General features: G+C 37.9%; 1 protein-coding gene across 4 annotated transcripts in view; it reads right to left on the reverse strand.

The window, feature by feature from the left end:
* The window catches only part of pals2b (protein associated with LIN7 2, MAGUK p55 family member b), a 45,351-nt gene that overhangs the window by 6,365 nt on the left and 13,134 nt on the right, over window positions 1-25,852 (reverse strand). For 2 of the 4 annotated variants that reach the window (XM_067424898.1, XM_067424897.1), the window contains 11 exons: window positions 23,380-23,543; window positions 16,415-16,533; window positions 15,973-16,125; window positions 15,487-15,639; window positions 15,090-15,317; window positions 13,461-13,592; window positions 13,272-13,368; window positions 11,792-11,860; window positions 11,158-11,319; window positions 10,852-11,054; window positions 9,763-9,891 (listed from right to left, as the gene is read on the reverse strand). In XM_067424898.1, coding sequence (XP_067280999.1) covers window positions 9,763-9,891; window positions 10,852-11,054; window positions 11,158-11,319; window positions 11,792-11,860; window positions 13,272-13,368; window positions 13,461-13,592; window positions 15,090-15,317; window positions 15,487-15,639; window positions 15,973-16,125; window positions 16,415-16,533; window positions 23,380-23,500 — 1,566 coding nt within the window. In that variant the 5' untranslated portion in view covers window positions 23,501-23,543. The remainder of the gene's footprint in view (window positions 1-9,762; window positions 9,892-10,851; window positions 11,055-11,157; window positions 11,320-11,791; window positions 11,861-13,271; window positions 13,369-13,460; window positions 13,593-15,089; window positions 15,318-15,486; window positions 15,640-15,972; window positions 16,126-16,414; window positions 16,534-23,379; window positions 23,544-25,852) is intronic. The other 2 variants (XM_067424901.1, XM_067424899.1) reach the window with 1 other exon arrangement.

Below are 25,852 nucleotides of genomic sequence, written 5' to 3' on the forward strand. Positions count from 1 at the left end.
CATGTCAATAAATGCACGCGCGATGGCATCCCCTGATGTAGGATGACAGAGCTTACGACAGTAGTTGAGGACATTATTTTTTCCCAACTGTAGCGGGACCCCGAGAGCAAAAGTTGCCAAGTGCTGCTTTAATATCCTTGAAGCGTCAGCCTATCGCCGCCGAGAAGCTAAGCAGCAGGAAAGATTTGTGACACATTTACATGCATTTTAACATATGAAACAGGAATGTTTTATTGCCTTGATGAAAAGGTACAACATGTTACAAAACGGTCAACAAAAAGTGAGCATTCCTGACTCCAAAAATCTGTGTGTGTGTGTGTGTGTGTGTGTGTGTGTGTGTGTGTGTGTGTGTGTGTGTGTGTGTGTGTGTGTGTGTGTGTGCATGTCCAAAAACCCAAATGTTCATTTAGTTCATCCTTGTAGCTGAGTAAAAAGTTAATGTTCAAGTCTAGTCTTAGTCAGTAAACAGTAGTCAATAATGCAATCAAGTCCAAGTCATAGTCAAATCAAAAGGGTCAGTTGAGAGCTCTCAAATGTCACAGTCATAGTTAGCCTTTAGATTTCTCAGCTTCAAGAAGACAACATAATTTTGTAATTGGTCTGGTCAAGCAGGTACTTATAGTTTATAGTTTTGATTTTCGAGTGAATCCTGTATTGTGTGAATAATCTTGCCCAAGATCCAGGAACACTACCAGTACGATATCTCCCAGCTGAAGGTTACGAGTCTTTACCATCCGCTTTTGGCGTTCCTGTAGTAGGGGTATATATTCACCAATCCATCTTTTCCAAAATAAGTTAGCCAAGTATTGAATTTGACGCCATCGTCGACGGGCAAACAAATCTTCCTTCTCAAACAATCCAGGTAGTAAAGTAAGCTTTGTTTTTAGAAGGAGAAGATGATTCGGTGTCAAGGCTTCCAAATCATTAGGATACATAGATGATCTGGTTATGGGTCAGTTGTTAAGTATGGATTCTACTTCACACAAAAATGTATGAAGACCTTCTTCATCCAAACTTTGCCCTCGAAGAACGGAATTCAATATTTTGTTTATTGATCTGATGAGCCTTTCCCAAATCCCTCCATGATGTGAGCTGGAAGGAGGATTGAAAGTCCATTTTATATTCCTTTAAAGAAGAATACTATCAATCTGACTGTGGTTCCATTTTAAGACTCCATTTTGGACTCTTGTAACTCACACTCAGCCCCGACAAAGTTTGCTTCATTATCAGAACGCATCTCAGTCACTTGCCCTCGTCGAGCAATAAAACGTCTCAGAACATGAATAAATGTGTCTGTGTCCAGTGAAGATGACTCTGTAGCTTTTTAGAATAGGTTCTTCCTCCCTTTACCTCAAAAAGACCGAAACAATCCACGCAGACATAAGTAAAGGGTGGTTAATCCGGTGAAACTCGATCTAGACGTAAATCAGCCATCTGTTGCTGACCTACAATTCCATTGAACCTTCTGCACACTGAACATTTTAATAAAACTCTTCTTATGACTACATTCGCTCCAGGGATCCAATATCGCTGTCTAAGGGTAGCTAACATGTAGTTCTGTCCACCATGTCCCACTTCTTCATGAATTTGATGCAGAATCAAATTAGAGATGTGCAAGTCCTTAGCCAATATGATTGGGTGCTTAGAGTCTTCAGGAATCAATGCTGACTGAAGTATTGGATTAAGACTATAGAGAGGACTGTTTCGCTTGACTACTCCAACCCTTTGTAGACAGTTCTTCAGGATATCTTTTCCTTTGAGAAAGTCAGATGATTTCCATTTCAACTTTTTCTAGTTCTCCCAAAGAAAGCAAGTCCTTACACATAGTAGATTTGAAATTCTGCATTTCTTTAATAATAGTTGTCCCCTATTGATATGGATCTGCACCAGAGAGAACAAGAGCAGTCTGCAGTTGTTTCCTTTCCTTGCTGAGGTCCATCAAGATTTCTTTCAGATGAAGAATCCATGATACAGCTTTCTTCAGTCGAATCCAAGAAGAAAAGTAATTAAGGAGGCATGATACAGAGTCAAATTCATCTTTGACTTCTACCATGTTTAGCAGAACACTCCTTTTTATCTCAGGATCATGAGATGGTATTACATCCCTATTGGTGGGATCTATTGGCCACTCTTCCTTTGGTCGAACAAGAAATGGGGGACCAAAAATCCAAATCTCATCCTTCAAGAAAGAATCCACTTTCACTCCTCTAGACGCCACATCTGCTGGATTGCTTGAAGAATTAACCTATCTCTATCGTGCTACATCAGAAACCTTCAGAATTTCGGATACTCTATAAGCCATGAAGCACTTAAACCTAGAGGTCTTATTTAGAAGATATTTGAATACTGAAGTACTATCTGTCCAAAAAACGGAATCTTGAAAGGGCATCTTGAGTTCTTTTGTCCATATCTGGTTGATACGACTAGCAAGCGTTGCACCGGTAAGTTCCAGGCGAGGAGACACAGGAAATGTGTCTTAATGGTGTAACTCTTGCCTTACTTACCAGAAGAGTAGAATATACCAGTTGCTGGTTGTTACAAAGCAGCAGATAGGATACCACACCATATTCTTGCTCGCTTGCATTTGAAAAATGATGCATTTCAGCAGATGTAACTTCTCCAAATCCATCAGGCTTCAAACATCTTTTAACCGAAAAACTCTTCAAGCGTTGCAGATCATTCAGCCAATTCATCCAATGTTGAACATACACTGGAGGAATAACATTATCCCATCCTATTGCCTCTCCGCACAGATCTTGCAGTAGAAGCTAAGTGTAATCTGCATGAAAGGAAGAATTCACCTAAAACATTTTTTGAAGGGTTAAAGCTCGTTGTTCTGCAATTCTCCTGTTCATTGGCATGACCACTTCAGTATTTCTGAATTGTAGACTGATGTAATAGTGACCATTATTCAGCCTTCCTGAATGGGACACAAAATCTATAAACTGCTGATCTTCCTTCGACATTCCTGTCAACTCTTCATGAGCAGTCTCGGGAAAATCGGTCTTAAACTGCTGCTTCCGCAACTTTTCCATCTTCATTACTGCAATCCTATTTACAGTCACAGGAAATTGGGCAGCAGCGTCATCTTTATTTAAGCCCACACCTTTCAGTGGTCCGTTAACATTCCATCCAAGCATAGTTCTTATAGCAAATGGGCTGTTACCCTGACTATGTACGATCTTCCAAGGCTCCAATGCTACTGGAACCTTAGCTCCAATCAAAAGCTCAATGCCTGAATCAATTGTAGGTAAGCAGATATGACTCAAATGAGGCCAACATTCAAGATCCTTTTGTGAGGCAATGTTTGCTGTGGTCACAGGCATGGTCTTTTGTGTGTAAACTTCAGGCAACGCACAGTAATAATTTTGATTCAGCCCCGAAACCTCCAAGTCTTTCAGAACATAGCTAGCAACTGCTTTATCCTGACTGAGGAGAAGAAGTTCTGAGAAGAATATTAACTCGCTTCCCTGGGAGGTTAAACTTGTTTATCAAACTTTCAGAACAGAAAGAAGCGAAACTTCCCGAATCAAGAAAACATACGTCCTCACCACACAGTTTCCATTCTTTGATTTTACACATACTGGAGTGATAGATAAAGCACAGGTGTCTTTACCAGCCCCAGTAAGGCCACTGGTTTAAAGAGAGACCATAGCACTGTCTACTGCTGGCTTGAATTCGACTTTCTTCTTGTATGAAGTGTTTTCCTTCTCATAAGAATAAATGTGAAGAAGACTGGGGTGTTTAAGACCATATACTAAAGATACTTCTCATTTTAGAGTTTCTGCTGATGTTTACTACAGGAAAGCAATCAAACAATCAAAGCAAATTCCTCTTGTCATCAGGAAGTTCATCTTTTCTCGGTGACCTCTTTTGGTAAGTTTATCACAAACATCCTGTGGGTGCTCACCACCACAGAAGAAAAAGATTATGTTAGTTTATATCTTACTGTGTTCTTTCATTTCAGGCCTAGCAGTGATAGCAGTTGCAAAACTGCTTCTGGATTTTGGCTTAATTATTCTGGTATTCACCATTCTACCTCCAACAGGTAATGCATCCTGAATATTACCGAACACAGGATCAGAGAGAATTTTTACCTGTCTCTCAATGAAGTCCACAATGTCAGGAAAGGTGGTCTGATTATGGCGTTGTTCCTTTAACAGACTCATATGCAACGACTCTCCATTTTTCTTTAAGTTTATAAGGAAGTTTTGAGAGGATAACTTGCATATTGCTGGTGAGATTCAGCTCATTCATATAGTGAATGTCTTGCATGGCATTACTACAACTCCTTAGGAAAAGACCATACTCTTGTAAAGCCTTAGCATCTTCAGATTTTATAGCTTTCCATGAAAGAGCTCTTTCCAGATATGAAGCAGCTATTTTTTAGCCTGACAAGCCAGACCCACATCAAGATGTTTGGTCTGGAAACTCACCATAGACAGGGCTCAGTCCGAGGGGCGGGATAAACGGTTGATAAAGTCCCTCTGCACGCGATAGGATAGCGGTACACCAACCGGAGCAACGACGGTGAAGGGGAGCTCGCTGACTGAACATTCGCCGTATCCGTTCGGCTAAACTCCGAACACATCTTCCCTTTTTAAGAATGACTTCAGGGCGGCTCTTTGTTCTTTTCTCAGAGGAAAGCTTAACTCCAAGTCTTCCGGAGGCGCGGGCAGAGCTGATTCGAAAGACCGCCGCCGTTCACCAGTTTCTGTGTTTAGAAGACTGTGTTACTAGAAGCACGCAAACGCAACTCGGCCGTCGTCATTATGGCCCCGCCCGACGACTCTATAGCCTACCTACACGATGTGATTGGGCCGTCCAGATTCTGAGGAATACAGCTCAGATAGGAATTGAGAGTTGCTAGACCACACTTGCGGGCAAATTAAATTTGCTGCCGCTAGGGTGCGTCTAGATTTCTAGGCTAGCTATTTTTACCACGTTGTCAAAGTTCTCCTTCAGCAAAGCCTTAGCCCTTAGGTAACCTTGTTAAGGATTCATGTGCTGGTGTTACGCCCTTTAGGCATATGTGTCTTGTTTTTCTGTGTGTATGCTCTTTTGCAGGAGCCTGTTCCCTCATTGGTTCCATGTGTACTTGCTTCAGCCAATCGCTGCTTGTCTTGTGTGATTAGCCAATCACACCCAGGAACTTGAGATCATCAAAGACTATAAAAACCCAAGATGGCTGCTACACGAGATACTTTTTTTTCCTCTTTCCTTTGTGCTGGCCTGTCGCCTTTGTTGTAAAGTTTTCTACTTGTTTGTGTTGTTTTTGAATTGGGAACAAGTTAGGGGCCCTGCACATTTATTTTATTTTTTACTGTAATATACTGAATGTATTCACATATATCATACACAGACTGTACAACTGATCTGAAATAATTTAAAAGTTTCCCTAATTTCTAAATACAAAACAAAAAAACAAACAAAATAAAAGCTGGACATAAGAACGTCCAGCAAATTCTGCATTTGACATACAATCAGATATTATATATAGAGCACCAAAATGTGCAATAATGCAATACTGATACTTTCTATAATGGACTAAAATAATGCACTAGAAGCCCTTTCAGAATTAAAACTATTGTTCCACTACATTATATTGCTTGCCACATCTTGTGTATGTTCCCTTGATCCTCTTCATGGTGTGCATCTGCAATGGCATGCTATGTCTGGGCAAATACTGCTGTTTCCAACTCACATCCAATGTCCCAAGATAGCGTGCATTCATTTTTGTTGACTAATGAAGCGGCAACCTATAGCTGCCGAGAGGCTAAGCAGCAGGAAAGTTTCATGACGCGTCATTAGTGTTCAACAGGTTCATATAAATGTATATTCATAAGATGGTTTGTGTGTGTCATTTGAAAACAATACCATTTTGAGAAGAAATAACATTGTTTTGAATGTAAAGTTTCATTTTGCAGGAGAATTGAGGGGTTTTGCCCATTGTGTTTTTTTTTATTTGAGCGAGTTCTGAGAGTATGAAGCATGCTTTCAGAAAATGTGTGTAAACAGTCGAGAAAAACTGTTATGCAAGTCATTTTAAACACAGAGGAAAGTTGCTGTTCTGGTGAAACGCCCAAACATCTGGTTTCTCTGAAAAGCCCTGAATGTGCTCTTTACAGAACATCCATACTGTGACATGTTGTCCCAGTTCATGCTGGTAGGAAGACGACAGAGGACTGATTCAAATTACAAATAGGAGTTTTAGGAGGGGTCAGCGGGGCACAGTTGAGACGCAGCGTATCAATTGTACCCGCACTAATCCTATTGCGGCACATGCAATTTAGTTGCACAATGAAATTATTTTCTTATAGTATTTTTGTCTTGTTTCAAGTCCAAACATCAAAAAAAATTAAAAAAAAATTAAATAATGTAAGAAGTATTTACTAGACTAGTAAAAGTCATTGTCTTGTTTTGGGAATTTTTAAAAACTTTTTTCCCCCTGTACTTTTGCTTAAAATAAGCAAAATAATCTGCCAATGGCAAATGGCAACTTATTATTGATAAATAATCAAATAAAATACTGAACGGAAATAAAAAAATGTTGAATTCTCATTTTTAAAGGTATTTTACAAATTCAATTAATAGGTTAGGCAGTTTTACAGCATTACGGATGAGTGTCTCAACTGTATGGGTTGCCAACTTGTGGCAAATATTACCTAACTATGGATGTTAATAATTATTAATATTTTAGTAAAGGAAATGTCATATGAAAAAATCCCTTATTTTAAGACGTCAGTTTTGGTGTGGTAACTGAAAAGGCAAAACGTGTACCAACTGTACTCGGTCTACCCTACGCAAGCAGAAAGCCCACACATGACAAGGAGTGACAGAAATGGTAGAACGCAAACGAGGATAATATCATACTACCTAGCTGGAACATAATGACTCTTGCATTGTTATAGCAGGAAAACTATAACAATCTGACAGGAAGAACACAGGAAGTCCAGAGAACAAAACAGAACATACCAGGTACACATGTATGGTGTCAGAGGAATTTGCTAAAATATAATGTCCACCACAGTGGACAAAAGTCTATTATCAAGGTTGAAAACTATTTTTTCGAGATATATCCAGCTGCAGCACCGCAGTTTCAGAACCCCATCCACAGAGCCGGAAGTGAGTGGCACTACCCATACACGTTGTTGTTTTCATATGGATTTTGATCGGATCGATGTCTACAATATTTAACAACAATACTTTTAGATAAAGTTACTTTTCTATTCCTATCCTTGAACAAGAGAAACCAATGAGATGTGAACAGAAGCATAAAGAATATGTTGAGTTGTGTGTGATATTTCTGTCATGATGTGGTGATGAATGAATATTGAATCTGTTCACGTCTTTCACGTTTTATCATTAAAGCTCTTTTTTGCATTTGTCAAAAGATATTATTTGCTTAATAATAAATAGTTATAAATTAATAAAAACATACATTTTTGTTTTCAGTGACGAAAAGACTTTAATAATTTCACATCTTTTACGTTTTATTATTAAAGCTTTTTTTGCATTTGTCAAACGATATTATTAATTGTAATATAAAATAATTATTCATAAATAAAATGTATTCATTTCATTTTCATGGATGAAAACACTTTCATTTTTTCAAGTGTTTCTGCAGAAATGGCATGATATGGGCTTAAGAGTCACAAGTTTTTGTGTTTTAAGATGATAACTTTTTTACATGTTTTTATTTTTTATTATGTGCTGTTTACATTTTTTTTAATTATTACTTTAGTTATTTTAGAAATATTTTATGTATGTCCTATTTGTTTTCTTTCAGAGAAACACGTTTCACTTTAAGGCCTTTTATTAAATGTTATTTTTATTTGACATTTGAAAAATTGAAATGTCACATTCTCTATCTATTATTTTCAATTGTTCGATTGAAATAATATGATTGAATTTAGAGTCAAATGGGAAACAATTTATAACATGTTACAAATGTAGGGGGTGATGAATTGAGGAATCAACTTTCCCTTGAGCTTTTCATATATAAAAGGTCATGGTAATATAAGAATATCCTGTAAGTTTCAGAGCTGAAAACTTCCTTGTTAGTCAAAGAAAAGCTTTTATAGACACCAGGCTCAGCAAATCGTCCTGTGCTTTATACTGACGTCAGTGCGCAACGAAACACCGCCTCTACAGAATAATGAGCACGTGTAGTTCAGTAGCCTCGCCCACCGACTCATGGAGGGCTCGTGCTAGCTGGTCAACAACAATTTCATGCCGAGGAAGATTAAGATATTGCGCTATTCCTGGTTGTGGAAGAAAACAGTCGCTGCATAAGCTTCCTTCTGATCCTAATATTAGGAATGAGGGGTTGAACTTTATTTTTAATGAAGTCCCAGCTCACATGGGGAAGACATGTTTACTTCACTGTGGGATCGTTTGTAATCAAATCTCCGGTTGATGCTGGATTTGGATCCGACAGGAATGGTGCAACACACCATGTGAGTATTAAAAGGTGTTTTTATATGTGATCGTACTGCATTGTTATAGATTGTTTTGCTTTTGTGTGCGTGTCTAACAGAACATACCTCAGCACGCTGGACTCAGACACCTATGGGCCAGGGCTCGCAAAGCCTGACAGGCAGATGAGTCTTATTATATCTTGTTCTGCTATTCTCTCTCTCTCTCTTGTTGGCATCTGAAGGGCAGCGCGCGCTGAACGTGTATGTGTGTGCACGCGGTTCACGCTTATATCGTCCGATCTTGTGGGCTATGTGTAATATAAAAATAATAGTCCAATCAATCTCGGGTCGATGAGAAATAAAACATTGTGTTTGTTTGATAAAGACGTTTACGAGCCCTGTGATCGAGAAAATCCTTCTGGTTGTCGGTTCTCCCTCATTCTCTCTTCTCTCATGTCACTGAACTGACAGGGGAGCTGAAGCTCATTTAATATGCAAATCTTATCCAATCCTAGCCATGGGCGTGTACTTCCAAGTCTCCAGTGCTGGACGCCCATCAACACCCAGCATTTTGGAGAGAGCCTCAAAACCAGTGTAGAAAATAGCCTATTACTTATTAGTTATGATGTTTTTGAATGTAAAAACCACACAAACATCATTAGTTGACCTCAGAGAACAGTATAAAAAAATTAAAAATGCCAGTTCATGACACCTTTAATATATTTTTAAATAATAATAAAAGTTAGTATATTGTTGAAGTAACAATAAACTACAGTGGTTGTGTCCATTAACATTAAATCTTATACTTTCTGTCAGTATTATTTGTAACAACATCAATGTGAACAAATAATACGGAAACACTTAACAAATATTATACTTTTTTTTTTTTTTTTTTTTAAACATTGTTTAGTTTTAGGCTGTTTCCATGAAGTATAAACTACTGTCTTTGTATTCATTGATATTAAGCATGATCAATAGGCTATGTTTTAAAATGTTGATCATTGTACATCATGACATTCATATTATATGAAAATAAAAGTGACTTTATTTAAAAGTATTGTTGTAATTGTAGACATCAATCTATGCATATCACTGTTTAAGCCCCGCCCCTCACTTCCGGTTCTGTGGATGATGTTCTGAAACTGAGTGTTTTGAAACTGGTGTTTTGAAACTGCGGTGCTGCCGGGCTGCAGCTGAACACTACGTTTTTTTTACAAACAGGAAATACCAATCAGGATGTGTTGCCTTGGTGATTTTAACACCATCGAAATATAGAAGGCCATCTTACGAAACTAGATCAGTTTTCAGGGTACAATCCCAGGGGAAGTTGAACAGGACTCACTGTGAGTTGTTTGGTGGTGAGTCCAGCATCAACCACAGCTTTGTGCATGGCCTTCAGTGTATCAAACTCTGGAGCTGCGATGAACACAACATATGGCATGAACTCTGCAGTTTTTAACACCTTCAGAGCCTGAGGACAGATGATATAAAATTCAAAAACAGTTAGAATACAACGATAAAACAAGGCACATCTGTGCACATCAGGGGTTTTGATTACACAATGGTTTATGGACTTATATCCTCTTATGTGTATTCCCAGTAAATTATTTTATTTTATAAACTCATGACAGAAAGTGCACAAAGAAATAGATGTTTATGTTTTGCTAGCAATCTTTCTGAAAAGCTGAAAGGACAGCATGAGCCTCTGCTTCCTAAACTGAAGAACCTGTATGTTTATATGACGGCTCACTGAGACGCAACATAACACAAATCAGTCTCTCTGGAAAGAGCTTGTGGTATGTTTATTAAGAACTCGTGGTAGGTTGTTCATTAACTCATTTAGCCGACAAATGAGCTCATGTGACCTCCACATGGCAGCCATAATGAGAAGGGACCACTAATCTTAACTCTACGGCTCATGTGAGTGGAAACATTTTAGTAGAAATAAATTACTATGTGCACATTTACATAAAATGTGAAAAGAATAAAAATCTAAGGATAAGCAGTTTATATAAAAATTAGACTTGTATGTACATTATCATCTATACACACTACCATTCAAAAGTTGTAATTATAATTGTATATATATATGTGTGTGTGTGTGTGTGTGTGTGTGTGTGTGTGTGTGTGTGTGTGTGTGTGTGTGTGTGTGTGTGTGTGTGTGTGTGTGTGTGTGTGTGTGTGTGTGTGTGTGTGTGTGTGTGTGTGTGTATATATTATATATATAAGTGTGTCACAAAACTGTTGTCCTGGTGAATTTAAATCTTTGCAGATCAATGTGATCAATGTGAGAAAAAAGTTACTGACCCCAAACGGTACAGTATATTTCATATATTCACTAATTCGAATTAGCCTAAATTACATAATATAATATCTGTAAACCTCTCTGACTTTGACATGTTTTTCTCTGAACAACTCTCAAAGCAATCACCTGAGGATTGACGTCCAAGATACATGTACGGCCTGTGTTCACCACCTCATGGATGGAGTCGATTTTAGTACCGTAAAGGTTGCCGTCGTACTCTCCATGTTCCAAGTACCGGCCCGCCTTGATGTCGGTCTCCATCTCTAGACGTGTTACAAATCTATATGACTGACCATCTCGCTCGTCATCGCGAGGCCGCCGAGACGTATCTGAGATATTGAGACAGAAGAATGAAATAGGTAAACGTATAGACAAGAACTTTTCTTTGTTTTATTTATATTTTATAGGAAAGGGTATTCCTTAGCCACTCACGTGGTACGGTGGTACCAAAGCGGGTGGGATGTAGTACAACTAGTCTGTTTTTCAGGCTTCGCCGCCCCACTCCTTGCGCTCCAATCAAAATGAGGGTTTTCCTCTGAAATGGTGGCATACGTGCTACTTCCTCATAGATCTGAAGCTCGTGACGATCAAACTCTGCAGAATAACCATACAGAAGAGGAAACACAATGGATCAACCAGATATATTCGAATAAAGGATGCAAATATATTTTAAGACAAAAAGCAAGAAGGGACCTTTTGAAATTTAAAATGAGGGGGGTTCTTTTGTATTATTCTATAAATTAGTAATTTAGAATTTTATTTTTAATATATATATATATATTTGTATATATTTCTGAATATTATTATTACTAAAAATTTAAAAATATATAATTATTATTAAATTATTAATTATTATTTAAAAAAAACATATATATGTTTTTTTATATTAAAATTAATATAATATATACTATTTGTTGATATGTTTTTGTTCTCTACTTCTCTAATTTTATTTACAAATATTTATGTCTATTTTATTCTGTCAAGATCAAGGTCTTTCTGATTTCGATTTTAATTTTTACACAATTTTAAACCATTTTTATATAACCACATATTTGTATCTGTTTACCTGCATTTTTGGCAGTGAGGTACATCATCTTCTTCTTCTTTTTACCAGTTATTGTTCCACATAGAATTCCTAAAAAATAGAAAAAAAGACAGAGCGATAAAGAGAAATATATTAATTACGATACTAAAACAATTCATTACAATTAATTAATTTAGTCATTGGTTCTTAAGAATGCACAGACAATAGTGAGATATATGTTCTTCAAGTGCTAAAAGCCTAAGGCAGCATGCTCTGCACGCAACCGATATGCATGATGCCTGTGTCACTTCTGTAAGTTGACCACAAAAGATGTTTTTACATTGTTAGAAATACATGCTTGGTTTTAATGTTATTTGAAGGTGGGGTAGAATTAAATGAACGGAGAAACTCAATATTTTATTCACGTACCCCAGTTTGGGAACCGCTGATGTAATGTAATGTGGTTGTCCACTAGATGGCATTAAGTTTGTATTTTCTGTGGCCTTGTGGCACTGTTATAACATACATGGACAAATGTGTGTGTATCCCATACAAAATGTGCATAGATTTTAACCAAGATAACACATTTACAGTGGGGCAAAAAAGTATTTAGTCAGCCACCAATTGTGCAAGTTCTCGCACTTAAAAAGATGAGAGAGGCCTGTAATTTTCATCATAGGTACATTTCAAGTATGAGTGAGACAAAATATCCAGAAAATCACATTGTCTGCTTTTTAAAGAATTTACATTATGGTGGGATAAAAGTATTTGATCACCTACAAAAATAGCAAGATTTCTGGCTCTCATAGACCTTTAACTTCTTCTTTATGAGGCTCCTCTGTACGCCACTCATTACCTGTATTAATGGCACCTGTTTGAACTCGTTATCAGTATAAAAGACACAACCTCAAACAGTCAGACTCCAAACTTCACTCTGGCCAAGACCAAAGAGCTGTCAAAAGGCACCAGAAACAAAATTCTAGACCTGCACTAGGCTGGGAAGACTGAATCTGCAATAGTTAAGCAGCTTGGTGTGAAGAAATCAACTGTGGCAGCAATTATTCAAAAATGGAAGACATACAAGACCACTGATAATCTTCCTCGATCTGGGGCTCCATGCAAGATCTCACCCTGTAGGGTCCAAATGATCACAAGGACGGTGAGCAAAAATCCCAGAACCACACATGGGGACCTAGTGAGTGACCTGCAGAGAGCTGGGACGAAAGTAACAAAGGCTACCATCAGTAACACACTACGCCGTCAGGGACTCAAATCCTCCAGTGCCAGACATATCCCCCTGCTTAAGCCAGTATTTGTCCGGGCCCGTCTAAAGTTTGCTAGAGAGCATTTGGATGATCCAGAAGAGGATTGGGAGAATGTCATATGGTCAGATGAAACCTGACTAAATACTTTATGCCCCACTGTATATAACTTGTACTTAGAAATATTTTCTGAAACTTCTGACACTATTCAGTCATTTTGTCTCATGTTATGGCAACAGTAGTGTGTTCAAGTATATAACCTGCTCCATCTAGGTCTCTAGGAACAAATGCTTTCCTCTTTTCTTCCAGAAACTGACTGGGAATCAGCCCAGTGCCTCCTTCTACCAGATGACATGCCTGTCAGTCAAAACAATATTGTTAGTAAAATACAAAAAACCGACCACTGAAAATTAGTCAGAATAGGTTATTAAAAACCACAATAATTATACCTGCCACCAGTTTGGGTCTTCTCGGTTGACAATCTGCAGGATATCACCCCTTTTGAAAGCAAGTCCCGCCTCTCTGCATGGAATTAGATTGTCATTGGCTGGATTGTAGTCAAAATGTGGCTGCACGTGGACCTGAGAGAAATAAAACGGGTGACTGAACAGATTAATCCAGACACTAACCAGCACTCAGCGTGATTATTATATTTACTAATACAGCACATAATTTATTTAACAATCAGCAAATGACTTCAGAGAAAATGTCACACTCTGTGTCACTCTGGAAAGTTTGACTGAACCTAGGCTGTACGCATTCCAAGGTAAATAATAATAATAATAATAATAATAATAATAATAATAATAATAATAATAATAATAATAATAATAATAATAATAATAATAATAATGTTTACATTAAAATAAAACGGCAAATGATAGTAATGTAGTCATATTCCTTATTTACACTTGTTAGCATTAGTACAACAAAAATGAGGAGCACAGGATGTGCATTAGGTGTGTAATTGATGCTTTTTTTTTGTACTGCCGCAGAGAATGAAAAAGTAAAACATAAATAAATTAAAACGTACAACCAATACATATTTACCTCAACTAAGAGGTCAAGGTTTTGCTGGTAAGCATGGCCCTGTCAGGAAGATGTCATAACTACACCACATGGGAGCAAAAAGCGTCATTTGTGGAGCACAATGCAACATTTAAATCTTAAATATTTTTTGTGTATAAATGTAGATGTTTTAAATGTGCTTAAATCCATGCATCCCCATGACATTGTGGTGCTATATGCGCTTATCTTGAAAAGCAGCATTAAAGATTAACCTACCCTTAACCTTACGCACACTAACACATATTTATGTCATGATCTGACAAGTATAACAACTAATTTTCCATGGCAGATCTTCTTAGATTTTAACAGATTGAGGAGGTGGGCATGATATAATATTTACATAAATGGAAGATGAAAAGAATCCTTATTTTTTCACAGTGTCACTGACTTTCAGATATTGAATCACAATAACAAAATTATTCATGTTATTAGCAGATTCCCTTTCTCAAAGAAAAATCCATAAATACATTATGTGAACACAGAGAGAGATGTGTGATACAGAGAAAATACCAGGAGCCATGTAATGAGATTTTGCGTGTGTGCGTGTCTTGCCCCAGATAGCATGTGGAGTGTTATTAATAGGCCTCTCAGGGATCTTTTTTACTACAAAGCATCATGGGATTTTTACAAATGGCCAAATGCAACCCCAAGAATGGATGTCTTATGTGTCAAAAGCAATGGCTTATGTGCACATAAGTCGACATGTGTGCATTTTATATTTCAAGAAGATGACCTGAAACAAATACTGGTGGATTTGAACTGCATGAATAAACATGAGTCAGGTTCAATAGTTTGGGGTCAGTATGTTTTTTTTTTTTTTTTTTAAGAAATATAATATTTTTTCAGCAAGGATGAATTTATATTAATTAGCACAACTGTTTTCAACATTGATAATAATAAGAAATCAGCAAATTAAAATGATTTCTGAAGGATCATGTGACAATTCAGCTTCCATACTGAGCCAAATTTTTTAACTCTGTGTGTGTGTGTGTGTGTGTCTGTGTGTGTACCTGTGGTGGCGCCGGAGCATCTCTGTAGCTGGGCAGTATTTTCAGTGTTATTCCTCCACTACATTCTTTGAGCATCTCCTGGAGCTCAGTGGGATTATTGCCAACGTCCTTCCCGTTCACCTCCTTTATGATGTCACCCACATGCAGCAGCCCCTGCCTGTCAATCAGCCCTCCGTGGAGGATGCGGGCAATTACCAGGTCCCCCTTGTCCATTCGGAAAGTCACACCCTGGGCAAAACGATAGCATAAGTAATGACACGCATATAGACTCTTTTGCACAGTTGGATCATCTGCATATTTGCACTAGATATTGACTGAAATTGTGACTGGATGAGATTTTAAAATTGCTGATTCAACTTGTGGCCATATACAAATCTATATATTCATAAAAACACACCAGAGGTTCTCCTGCTTTCTTGCGGATGCCAATCATCCTCACTGCATCAGCCTGCATTAGAGCGTTGTTTACTGCCGCATCATTGATCACTTCAGGAGGGGCTGGGGCTTCATAGCACTTAGATGCCACTATGTCATGGGCCTCCAAAAGAGACTAAAAATAAAAGAGAGGAAGTGAGAACCAAAAAGTTACAATGTAACGAAAAGGTATCAGATGAGAAAAAAAGAGAGGGTTTAAGATGAGACAACACAAGGCCAGAAGAGAAAATAAGATATGAGATGAGACAAGATAAGAAGGTAAGATATGAGATGAGACAAGATAAGAAGGTAAGATATGAGATGAGACAAGATAAGAAGGTAAGATATGAGACGAGATGAGACGAGACGAGATGAGATGAGATCAAAACGAGAAAGTATGAGTTTAGATGAAACAACATGTGAAAATACAACATAAAACGAGATATGGTACAAGGTACAAATATTGAACCTGAAAATGGGGCTCCTGCAGGATTTTGGAGAGCTCTGCAGCACTGTCATCTCGTACGCTCAGCCCGCTGATGTCACCCAGAATCTCAGTCACAAGCTCAACATTATTCTCCTGCACAGCCTCCAACTTCACATCCTCCAAACGCTCATGAGCCTGAACACAAACATCTCATCATTTCATCAATCCATGAACTGATATTTCTTTGTGTCTAGTTGCTTCTCTTTGCAAATTTAACACTAATTTAATGGCATGACACATTTCTGATCTGGCAAATCCGCATGACTTTCTAAATGTGTTGATGATGAGTGTGCTTTTCAGACACAAGTTTAATGTCCAATAATTATTTATATCATTTAGTCACAAATTAAATTTGTTTTAAGATGAACCTCATTTGCAATTCAAATCAGCTACAGTAAAGCCTGGACAGCTGAGTGTGCTTTACCTTGGCCAGTGAGCGGACGATAGGACTCTCCATGACGCCTTTGAGGAAGATGAGGTCAATGTCTTTAGCCCCGGTGGTGGCGGGCAACTCGCCCAGGTTATCCAACACCTGCTGCATAGCTGCACGCATACAGAAAGAGAGCTGTTACGACACAAGACAGACCCCTTGCAACACTCTAAGTAATACACACCAGGGTGAAAGAACAGGACAAATGTTTCACCTGTAAAATAAAACAAACTTTGCATCACAATATCAGATGGCTGAAATATAACACCCCCTTCCACGATACTATTATTTCCTTATTGTATGTGTTTAGCTATTCTTTTGTCTTCAGTGTTCATTTGATCCACTGAGGTAGTTTCCTGAGTGTAAAATGGTATAATGAGTGAAACACATGTAGTGTGTGTGTGTGTATATATATATATATATATATATATATATATATATATATATATATATATATATATATATATATATATATATATATATATATATACACACATACACACACACACTATACAGTCCCTCCAGGATTTCGCAATATTCTTTTGTGATTTTTGCGATCAAAATTGACTGATCACTGATTTGGTGGTGGTAATGTTCAGAAATTTGTGAATTTTTTTTACGATGTTAAAAAAAAGAAAGAAATTTGGATACCGCATTTACCATAATAATATCTAGTATCATGTTAGATGCACAATGGTCATACAGGACAATAGAACTAACAAAATGCACAAATCTTGTTTATTTTGGTATCTTATAAAAAAAGGCTAGCCCAGTGGTGTACTATGCAGCTTTAATAACATGGTCGCTTAGGGTCTGGGAAATAGCTGGGAAAAGTAAATCACAACAATAAGCAATTGCCTAATATGAAAAGTTCTCAAATAATTTATTAATCAAGTAAACAGTCAGTAATAAACTAACAAATAATAGAAGGACAACATAAAGATACAGATACAAACAGTGCTTTTTTTTAAAGTCGTTTTTAAAAAAAACTCTATATTTAAGTCAGGCTACTGTTTGTTTTTTCCAGTGGTTGTTATTTGATGGGTAGCCTATACTGTAATGAAGTGCGATGGGCTTTGCAGTAAGATCTTTAGTGCCTTTTAAGGGTCTTGAGAGAGGAAATGACATTGGTGTAAATGAAGGCCTGTCTGAGCCATTGGATTTAAAAAAAAAAAAATCTTTATTTGTTTTCCGTAGATGAACGAAGGTCTTACAGGTGTCGAATGTAATTAATGAGATCATTTTTATTTTTTGGTAAACCAACTCTTTAAGTCACATCGTCAATATTTTTAATGGTCAAAATTAACAGTTTAATTTCTTAATTAAGTTAGAAAGTAGAGTTAATTAGCCTATATCGTGAATGACTTCAAGCTTTCTTTCCTTATGCAAAAAAAATAAATCAAGTGCAATAGGCATTAATTAGAAGTGGGCCAATGGCAGCATGTTGAAATGATGTGCCAAATTGCGTTTTTTATTACAATGGAAAAACTGTACGGTAGCCTATTCAGATAAGGTCAGGTTAGGCAATGTGCGTTTTATTTAGGGTTTTTTTTTATTTTTGTCCCTGTGTGCCGATCGGAGACGGAGTTGAATTAATAGCCCATCCACACATCTCTAGTTGGAACAGGAAGGGGCCATTCCAAAACTGTTCCCACCAAGTTGGGAGCATGAAATTGTCCAAAATGTCTTGGTATGCTGAAACATTAAGAGTCCCTTTCACTAAAACTAAGGTGCCAAGCCCCACCCTTAAAAAACAACCCCACACCATAATCACCCATCCACCAAACTTTACACTTGGCACAACGTAGTCAGACAAGAACCATTCCTCTTGGCAACCATCAAACCCAGACTCGCCCATTTCGATTGCAGACAGAGAAACATGATTCTTCACTCCAGAGAACACATATCCACTGCTCTAGAGTCCAGTTGAGCCATTCTTTACACCACTACATCCAACGCTTTGAATTGCACTTGGTGATGTAAAGTTTGGATGCAGCTGCTTTGCCATGGAAACCCATTCCATGAAGCTCTCTATACGCACTGTTCTTGAGCTAATCTGAAGGCCACACAAAGCTTGGAGGTCTGTATTGACACAAAGTTGGCGACACCTCAGCATGCACTGACCCCGCCTACCACTTTGTGGCTGAGTTACAGTTTTTCCCAATTACTTCCACTTTGTTATAATACCACTAAAAGTTGACAAATCAAAGTACCACACTTGAAATCGCTGAGTTCCTGAGAATGGCCCATTCATTCACAAATGTTTATAGAAACAGGCCATAGAAGTGATTGGAACACCTGAATTCAATGATTTTGAGGGGTGTCCCAATACTTTTGGCAATATAGGGCATATACACAACACTACATTACATACAACTGTGTTAGGACCTCTGCTATTTTTAATATAAATGCTGTCCCTTGGTAGCCTGGATGCCAGCCGAACTTAGCCCCGCCCACAATTTTTTTAGGTCTGGCAGTTCAGTCTGGCCTCGCTCCATAGAGTAATTATCCCCGAACAGAAACAGTTTGGACCAATGAAATCATCAGGGCGGGCATTAGACGATGGCGGAGAGATGATCAACAGTAACGTAATCATGCACGTCATCAAAGGGGCTTGGATTATATTTGTTCAAATCCTAAACGGAGAGCTTGTTTGTACAGTATATGCATTCACCATCACAATTTCTCTCAGAAATGATGATCACGTTGGGTAAGTACTCTGTGTATCATTAAATTATTTTGTTTTTTTACAACACCGGCAAAGATTGTGTATTCCAGCCTGATTCCAGCGCGTATGCAGACAGGGTTGCCAAGTTTATACAACAAAACCCGCCAACTACTAGCCCTAAACAATAGCTTCTCGGGGGGGGGGGGGGGGGGGGGGGGGGGCAACACAGTGCAGTTGAACTTTGTTGACATTTGACAATGCGTCGCTTCGTTGCTCTGATTGGTTGTTGGTCTGACCAATTGCTGTCTTTCCTGTTTCGGTTGAAACACGCCCCATAATCACAGCCCAATGGAGCAGTTTCAGACTCATATTCTGACTAGAATTGAGTATGACCACATCAGGCTATAGTCCCTTGGTAATATTATTAGAAAACATGGAATAAGTTTCCACTGTTATGTCGATGATAGTCATATATTTCTTCATGACCAAATTAAATCTCTAAATTATCCAAGTTGCCTGTGTGATTAAAGATACAAAATATTTGATGACTATTAATTTTCTTCTACTAAATTCAGATAAGACTGAGGTATTACTTATTGGACCAAAAATCTGTACACAGAATCTCTTAGAATAAAAGGATGTACTGTTACTTCATCCCCTACAGTTATAGACCTGAGCAGTGTTTCCCAAAAGACTAAATTGATCAGAGAGACCACTGGTGGCAATTTTTCTACGATCAATTTAGGATTACGATGCTTTTGGAAAACACAGCCCTTGGTGTTATATTAGAAAGCAACTTGACAAAAATTATATTTCATATGTTACAAAAATAGCCTTTTCCACCTCTAAGCAACGGAACATGCAACATCTGTTTCTGATGCAGAAAAGCAAGTTCATGCATTCATGACCTCTGGACTGGATGGTTGTCCTGCATCCTCAATAAACAAGCTACAGTTAGTCCAAAATGCAGCTGCTAGAGTTTTTATCAGGTCAAGGAAATATGATCATACAACACTCATTTTATCATCTGTACACTGGTTACCCATTAAGTTCCGTTTTGGATACAAAGTATTGCTATTGACCTATAAGGCCCCAAATGGTCTAGCTGTGTTAATGTATGTTTTCACATGTGGCTCCTAAACTCTGGAATAGCCTTCCTGATAAAGTTCGGGGCTTAGCACACTCTCCTAGTTTAGATCTAGATTAAAGACACATCTCTTTACCCAAGCAATCACAGAATGTCACATCCCATAACCATGTACTCCAGTATCAGATGAAATGGACATGAATATCTTTTGCTTGAAATGTTATGAACATCAGCTACGCTAATAATTTCCTATGTGCTGTTCTGTTTCTACCTCGGGAGGCCCTTTGAAGAGATGATGCCAACACCAGCCAGGACTTCAGATGAAGCAAACATAGATCAGGCATAACATAATGACCACTGACAGGTGAAGTGAATAACACAGATTTTCGCTTCATCACGAAATCTGTTAGTGGGTGGGATATATTAGGCAGCAAGTAAACATTTTGTCCTCAAAGTAGAAGCAGGAAAAATGGACAAGCGTAAGGATTTGACCGAGTAAAGAGCGAAGGCTGGCCCGTGTGGGTGATGTGATGCTTTGGGCAATGTTCTGCTGGGAAACCTTGGGTCCTGCCATCCATGTGGATGTTACTTTGACACGTACCACCTACCTAAGCATTGTTGCAGACCATGTACACCCTTTAATGAAAACAGTATTCCCTGGTGGCTGAGGCCTCTTTTAGCAGGATAATGCGCCCTGCCACAAAGCAAAAATGTTTCAGGAATGGTTTGAGGAGCACAACAACAAGTTTGAGGTGTTGAATTGGTCTCCAAATTCCCCAGATCTTAATCCAATCAAGCATCTCTGGAATGTGCTGAACAAACAAGTCCGATTCACGGAGACCCCTCGCAACTTACAGGACTTAAAGGATCTTTTAAGGATCTGCTGCTAAAATCTTGGTGCCAGATACCACAGCACACCTTCAGGGATCTAGTAGAGTCCATGCCTTGATGGGTCAGGGCTGTTTTAGTAGCAAAAGGGGGGACCATCACAATATTAGGAATATCATAATATTACACACACGCGCGAACGCGCGCGCGCGCACACACACACACACACACACACACACACACACACACACACACACACACACACACACACACATATATATATATATTCATTTTTTTAAATAACTATATGATATGGTTTTGTAAATTTTTAAAATATATTTTATATATATTTTATTTATCTTATCCATATAATAAAAACAAAAAGTATAGTTATTGAAATAAACTGTGCTAAATATTTATTTAACATTTCATAATTTATTATGAAGTATTTTTATAAAGTATTTATTATGCAAGGATTAATTATTAAAATTATACATGATTTGGTTTTTAAAAATGTGGACTCGTCTCGTACTGATGTTAAGACCACTCTCTAACACAGTCATTGACAAATCTCCCTCAACATCTACACACACAACCATTTTGCAAGGCCAAGCACTCAGTGAGTCATGTGACTACACAGGTCATAGCCTGCAGTAGCGTAATCCATCTGTGACAGTAGAACAGAACAGAGCACTTATGTATGCTTGCACATTTACTCTCCATCAGGAAACAGTAGGCGAGGCCAACAGATCGATATTTAACATCATTTCAGTGGTTCAATTACACTCACTTAATTCAGGTCAGGCACTACAGTTGCAGTCCAGAAGCAACCATCAGCAAACTTTGACATTGACCCGCTGTTTATTTTCTATTGCAAATATGTCACAGAGAAATGTACCCTGGGGCATCCCTTATTTGGCTGAACAGAGTACATAATGGATGAACTGACAGCGTAATAAACAATTGAGGGGGAAATAAAAATACAAATGAAGTCACACACACCTAAAAATGAGAACACGCAATTAACATTTAACATATGTGTGCCACACACACACACACAGTTTATAAAAACGTCCTCATATCTGTCAAATTCTGTACACTGTGTTTTAATTTCATTTATTTTAAAGACCTAATTAGAGACATTAGCACTCTAGTTTGACAGTTAAATTGCAGCTTTGGCATGCACTGTTATTACACTCCCAAAGATTTAATTACACAGCTGATTTACTGTAAATTCCATGCATACAGTGAGCGCTAAATGTCACAAGAAAATGCTTGAGTAACACACACTCACTGGCCTCAAAATGGAGACAAAATCTCATGTTTGGAATAATGTGGGGAAAGTCAATAATCTTGCATATAACATCAAATAAATGATTTTCCCAGGGAAATTCCCAATGAAACTATACATCATTGGGAGAGAACAAAAAAAAACATCTGGAAAAAAAGGATATGTATGGTGTGGTAAGGAATAGGAATGGTAATGGTAATGCATGGGAGTATGAGAACTATGAGTTAAAAAAAACATGTATACAAATCTATATTAAACCCTGTGGCTCGTGACGACACATTGATGTCTTAAAATACGGCATTGACCTCACTTACCGGAAGTGATTGCGTGCTGAAGGCTGTTGGACATAGTGGTGTATTAGAGGTAAAAAACTATTATATAAATAGTGTTTGGTATCTCGCACAAACCGTTCGTTTTGTGTCTTAAGACATCAATGTGTTGTCACGAGCCACAGGGTTTAATATGGATTTGTATGTGCATGTTTTTTTTACTCTCATAGTTCTCATACGCTCATGTGTTACCATTCACGTGCATTATACGACTGAAAGACTACAACCGTTTGAGTTAAAAATCTTAATTTGTGTTCTACTGAAAAAACAAAGTCACCTGTATCTTGGATGCCCTGCGGGTAAGCAGATAAACATCAAAATTTCATTTTTGGGTGAACTATCCCTTTAAGGTTCATTAAAATCAGGCTATTTCCAAACGTTATTTTTAACTTACAACAAATGAATGTTTCTGTGCTGACTGAATCTTGTGTGAAACTTTTACATTTGCATTTGTCCTCCTTCTCCGTCTCGAGTTTTGCAAGAAATCCTCTCTCAAAATCTCTTTCAAGTTCTGCATGATTTTCCTTTAAAAAACATGAATTAACAAAAATAAAACAGCATTTGTAAAACCACTGAAGCTACACTCGCTACGGCACGCTTTGGCACAACCTGGCAACCCACCCTTTCTCTTTTGGTTTGTTCAGAAAATTTCACAACCTCTTCTAAAAGGCAACAAATGCCATTCATATTTAAACATATAACAAAACAAAATAAAACAAAACAAAACAAAACAAAAAACACATGAAGATCTCTAACCTCCAGATGTCTCTGCGCTCTCAGCAAGTTCAGACGCCCCCTCCCCAGTTTCTCCAATGTCCCCGGCATCCGAGTTAGAACCTGCTCCATTTGAGAACGTTTCGCCCAAAGTAAGAATCATTCCTGACCTTTGCTCTGTACCAAAACTGCACAACTGCTGACTTCTGCCAATGAAAACAAAGTGACTGATAAAATAAAAACCTAGACAGAAACTCCTCTGACTCTCTAAAAAAACAGGCAGGAGGTAGAAGAGTGAAAAAAGAAGGACAGAAAAAGAGGCATCCAAACAAAGAAAAGGAGAAAAAGCCTTCCAGACGACTGCCAAACACAGATGTGGACACACATAAATATACATACACATACACAGATCCTCTTACTAGTGCTTGACTTAAACACACACATACATCCCTCCCTCCAAACATCTAATCCCACAATCCTCTCCTGCTGTGTCAGACTCCGCCCCTTTACATCAGAGACAGCCCATCACCCAGTTAAGCCCCCCAGTGGATCTTACATAAGTGTCCTTATATAAGCTTAGCTACCAGGGGTCTGTGGGGCCAACGCGATTCAAACACCCTCATTGAACACGTCTCCCGCTGATTTCTCAGTCTCTTTGTCCCAATCATGTTCATAAATGGGCTTTCGTAGGAAATGCATGAGTGAAACTGTGAACTTGCAATTATGTGGTTTTATTATTAACATCGGTACGCTTCAACTTCAGTTTTTGAGTCATGTTTAGACCAGAGTTTACTCATACATGGTCTGATACACAAAGTTTTGAATGCATGTATCGATTGTATAATGTTTCATGCTTGAATTGAATCAGCTGGTGTGTTTTAGTGCTGATAATGTAAGAGTCAAATGCAGTAGCTTTCTGGATGTATTTAAAGCAGCTCACTTAGTTTTACTCTGTTTACACAGTGATGACACACTATAATCTTTATAATCTAACAACTCTCATTTCATGACCATCATACCGAACCAATAATTTCAACCATTCTGGTAATTTAAGCAATAACACCCTTATTTTGAAATCATACAATTTCAAAAATGCATCATGTATAAGGAATGAGAATAAAAGAAGCTGGTTTCTTCAGATGCCATTAACATTTAAATGTAAATATTTAGCTACTGTATCGGAAATGTATAAAAGATTCAGTAATGTTCAAATGCTCACCGATAATATTGTGAAAAATTTGTACTTTTTCTATTTTAATATATTTTTAAATTCTATTTTAATAAATGTAATTCATAGCATTTTGACATTATTGTGTGTGTATTTTACTGTTTAAGCGCAAAAAGAAAGCGAGAAAGTGCAGCTGTTATCGTGCATCTATTCTGTAGAAAAAGAGTATTGGAAGCATTTTTTATATTTCATTATCAATGTGTCAAAAAATCTTATTTTTGACAACACTACATTGCACTTAATTTATTATTTCAGATGTCTTTTTAAAGGAGTGGTTCCGTGTTTTTTTGTGTGGCTTGGTTGTGTTTATGGGGCGCAGTATAACATACTTAATACTTCCTAATACTTAAGTCTTAATACTTCTTTTTTTTTTTAAACGCTGTATTTTTCTTATATTTTACCCAAGCGGCAACCTCCTGCAATCTATCTTGAAGCCAATACGAAAGTAATGTAAACTGCAATTCATTGACTGACCACTAGGGACAGGCTCCAGAAGGGAGCAGAATCTCATTGAGCCCCATGTTAAAATTACAAAATATTCAGCAGAAAAAAACATGTTTACAGCCTGGTACAAATTTTGACCTTCATGACAACTGTGAGGGGGATGAATTTTTATAACTCTTTTTATAACTCTTTGATTTATGTTATATAAAGACTTTAAGTTCTGCATAATTAAGGGTTTGGTTACTTTGAATGACATGGATATGCATTTATCCGGCGTCTATAGTCATTGCGTCACAAAAAGCTCCACCCACATCCCGCCTTTTTGCCCATTTTCTGTTATCTTGGAGTGACACGTGATGACTCGCTCGCAAGATGGCAACGCCCAGCTCGTCTCTACTTTAAGCTTCAGAACGGCTTATCAGAATCCTATGGGTGACGTCACGGACACTATGTCCATATTTTTTTACAGTCTATGATTTTACCTTTATTCCACACCGCTGTCTCCACTGTCCTTTGAACGGCCCATTTGCTTCCTGCTTCTATGAAGCCCATCCCTCCGAAAAACGCAATGGTCTGAGATTGGTTAGATGGCCAAATTTTCATGTATTTTTATTGGCTGAAGTGCCAGGCACAGGTTGTCCGGAAACGTCACGCCCCTTACCATTACTAGCAAGGGTTTATGATGTCACCGACCCAGGAAGAAGCTTGTTGTAGTCCAAACCGGCCGTTTTTGTAGGCAATAATCTGCAATAACTTTAAAAGACAACATCTCCGTTTGCACTGAACTTTCAACGCTGTAACTTTGCAGATACTGTTTATGCTCAAGCAGCAACATTATACACT

Source organism: Pseudorasbora parva, chromosome 19 (genome assembly GCF_024679245.1).
Source record: "Pseudorasbora parva isolate DD20220531a chromosome 19, ASM2467924v1, whole genome shotgun sequence".
Classification (NCBI taxonomy): Eukaryota; Metazoa; Chordata; class Actinopteri; order Cypriniformes; family Gobionidae; genus Pseudorasbora; species Pseudorasbora parva.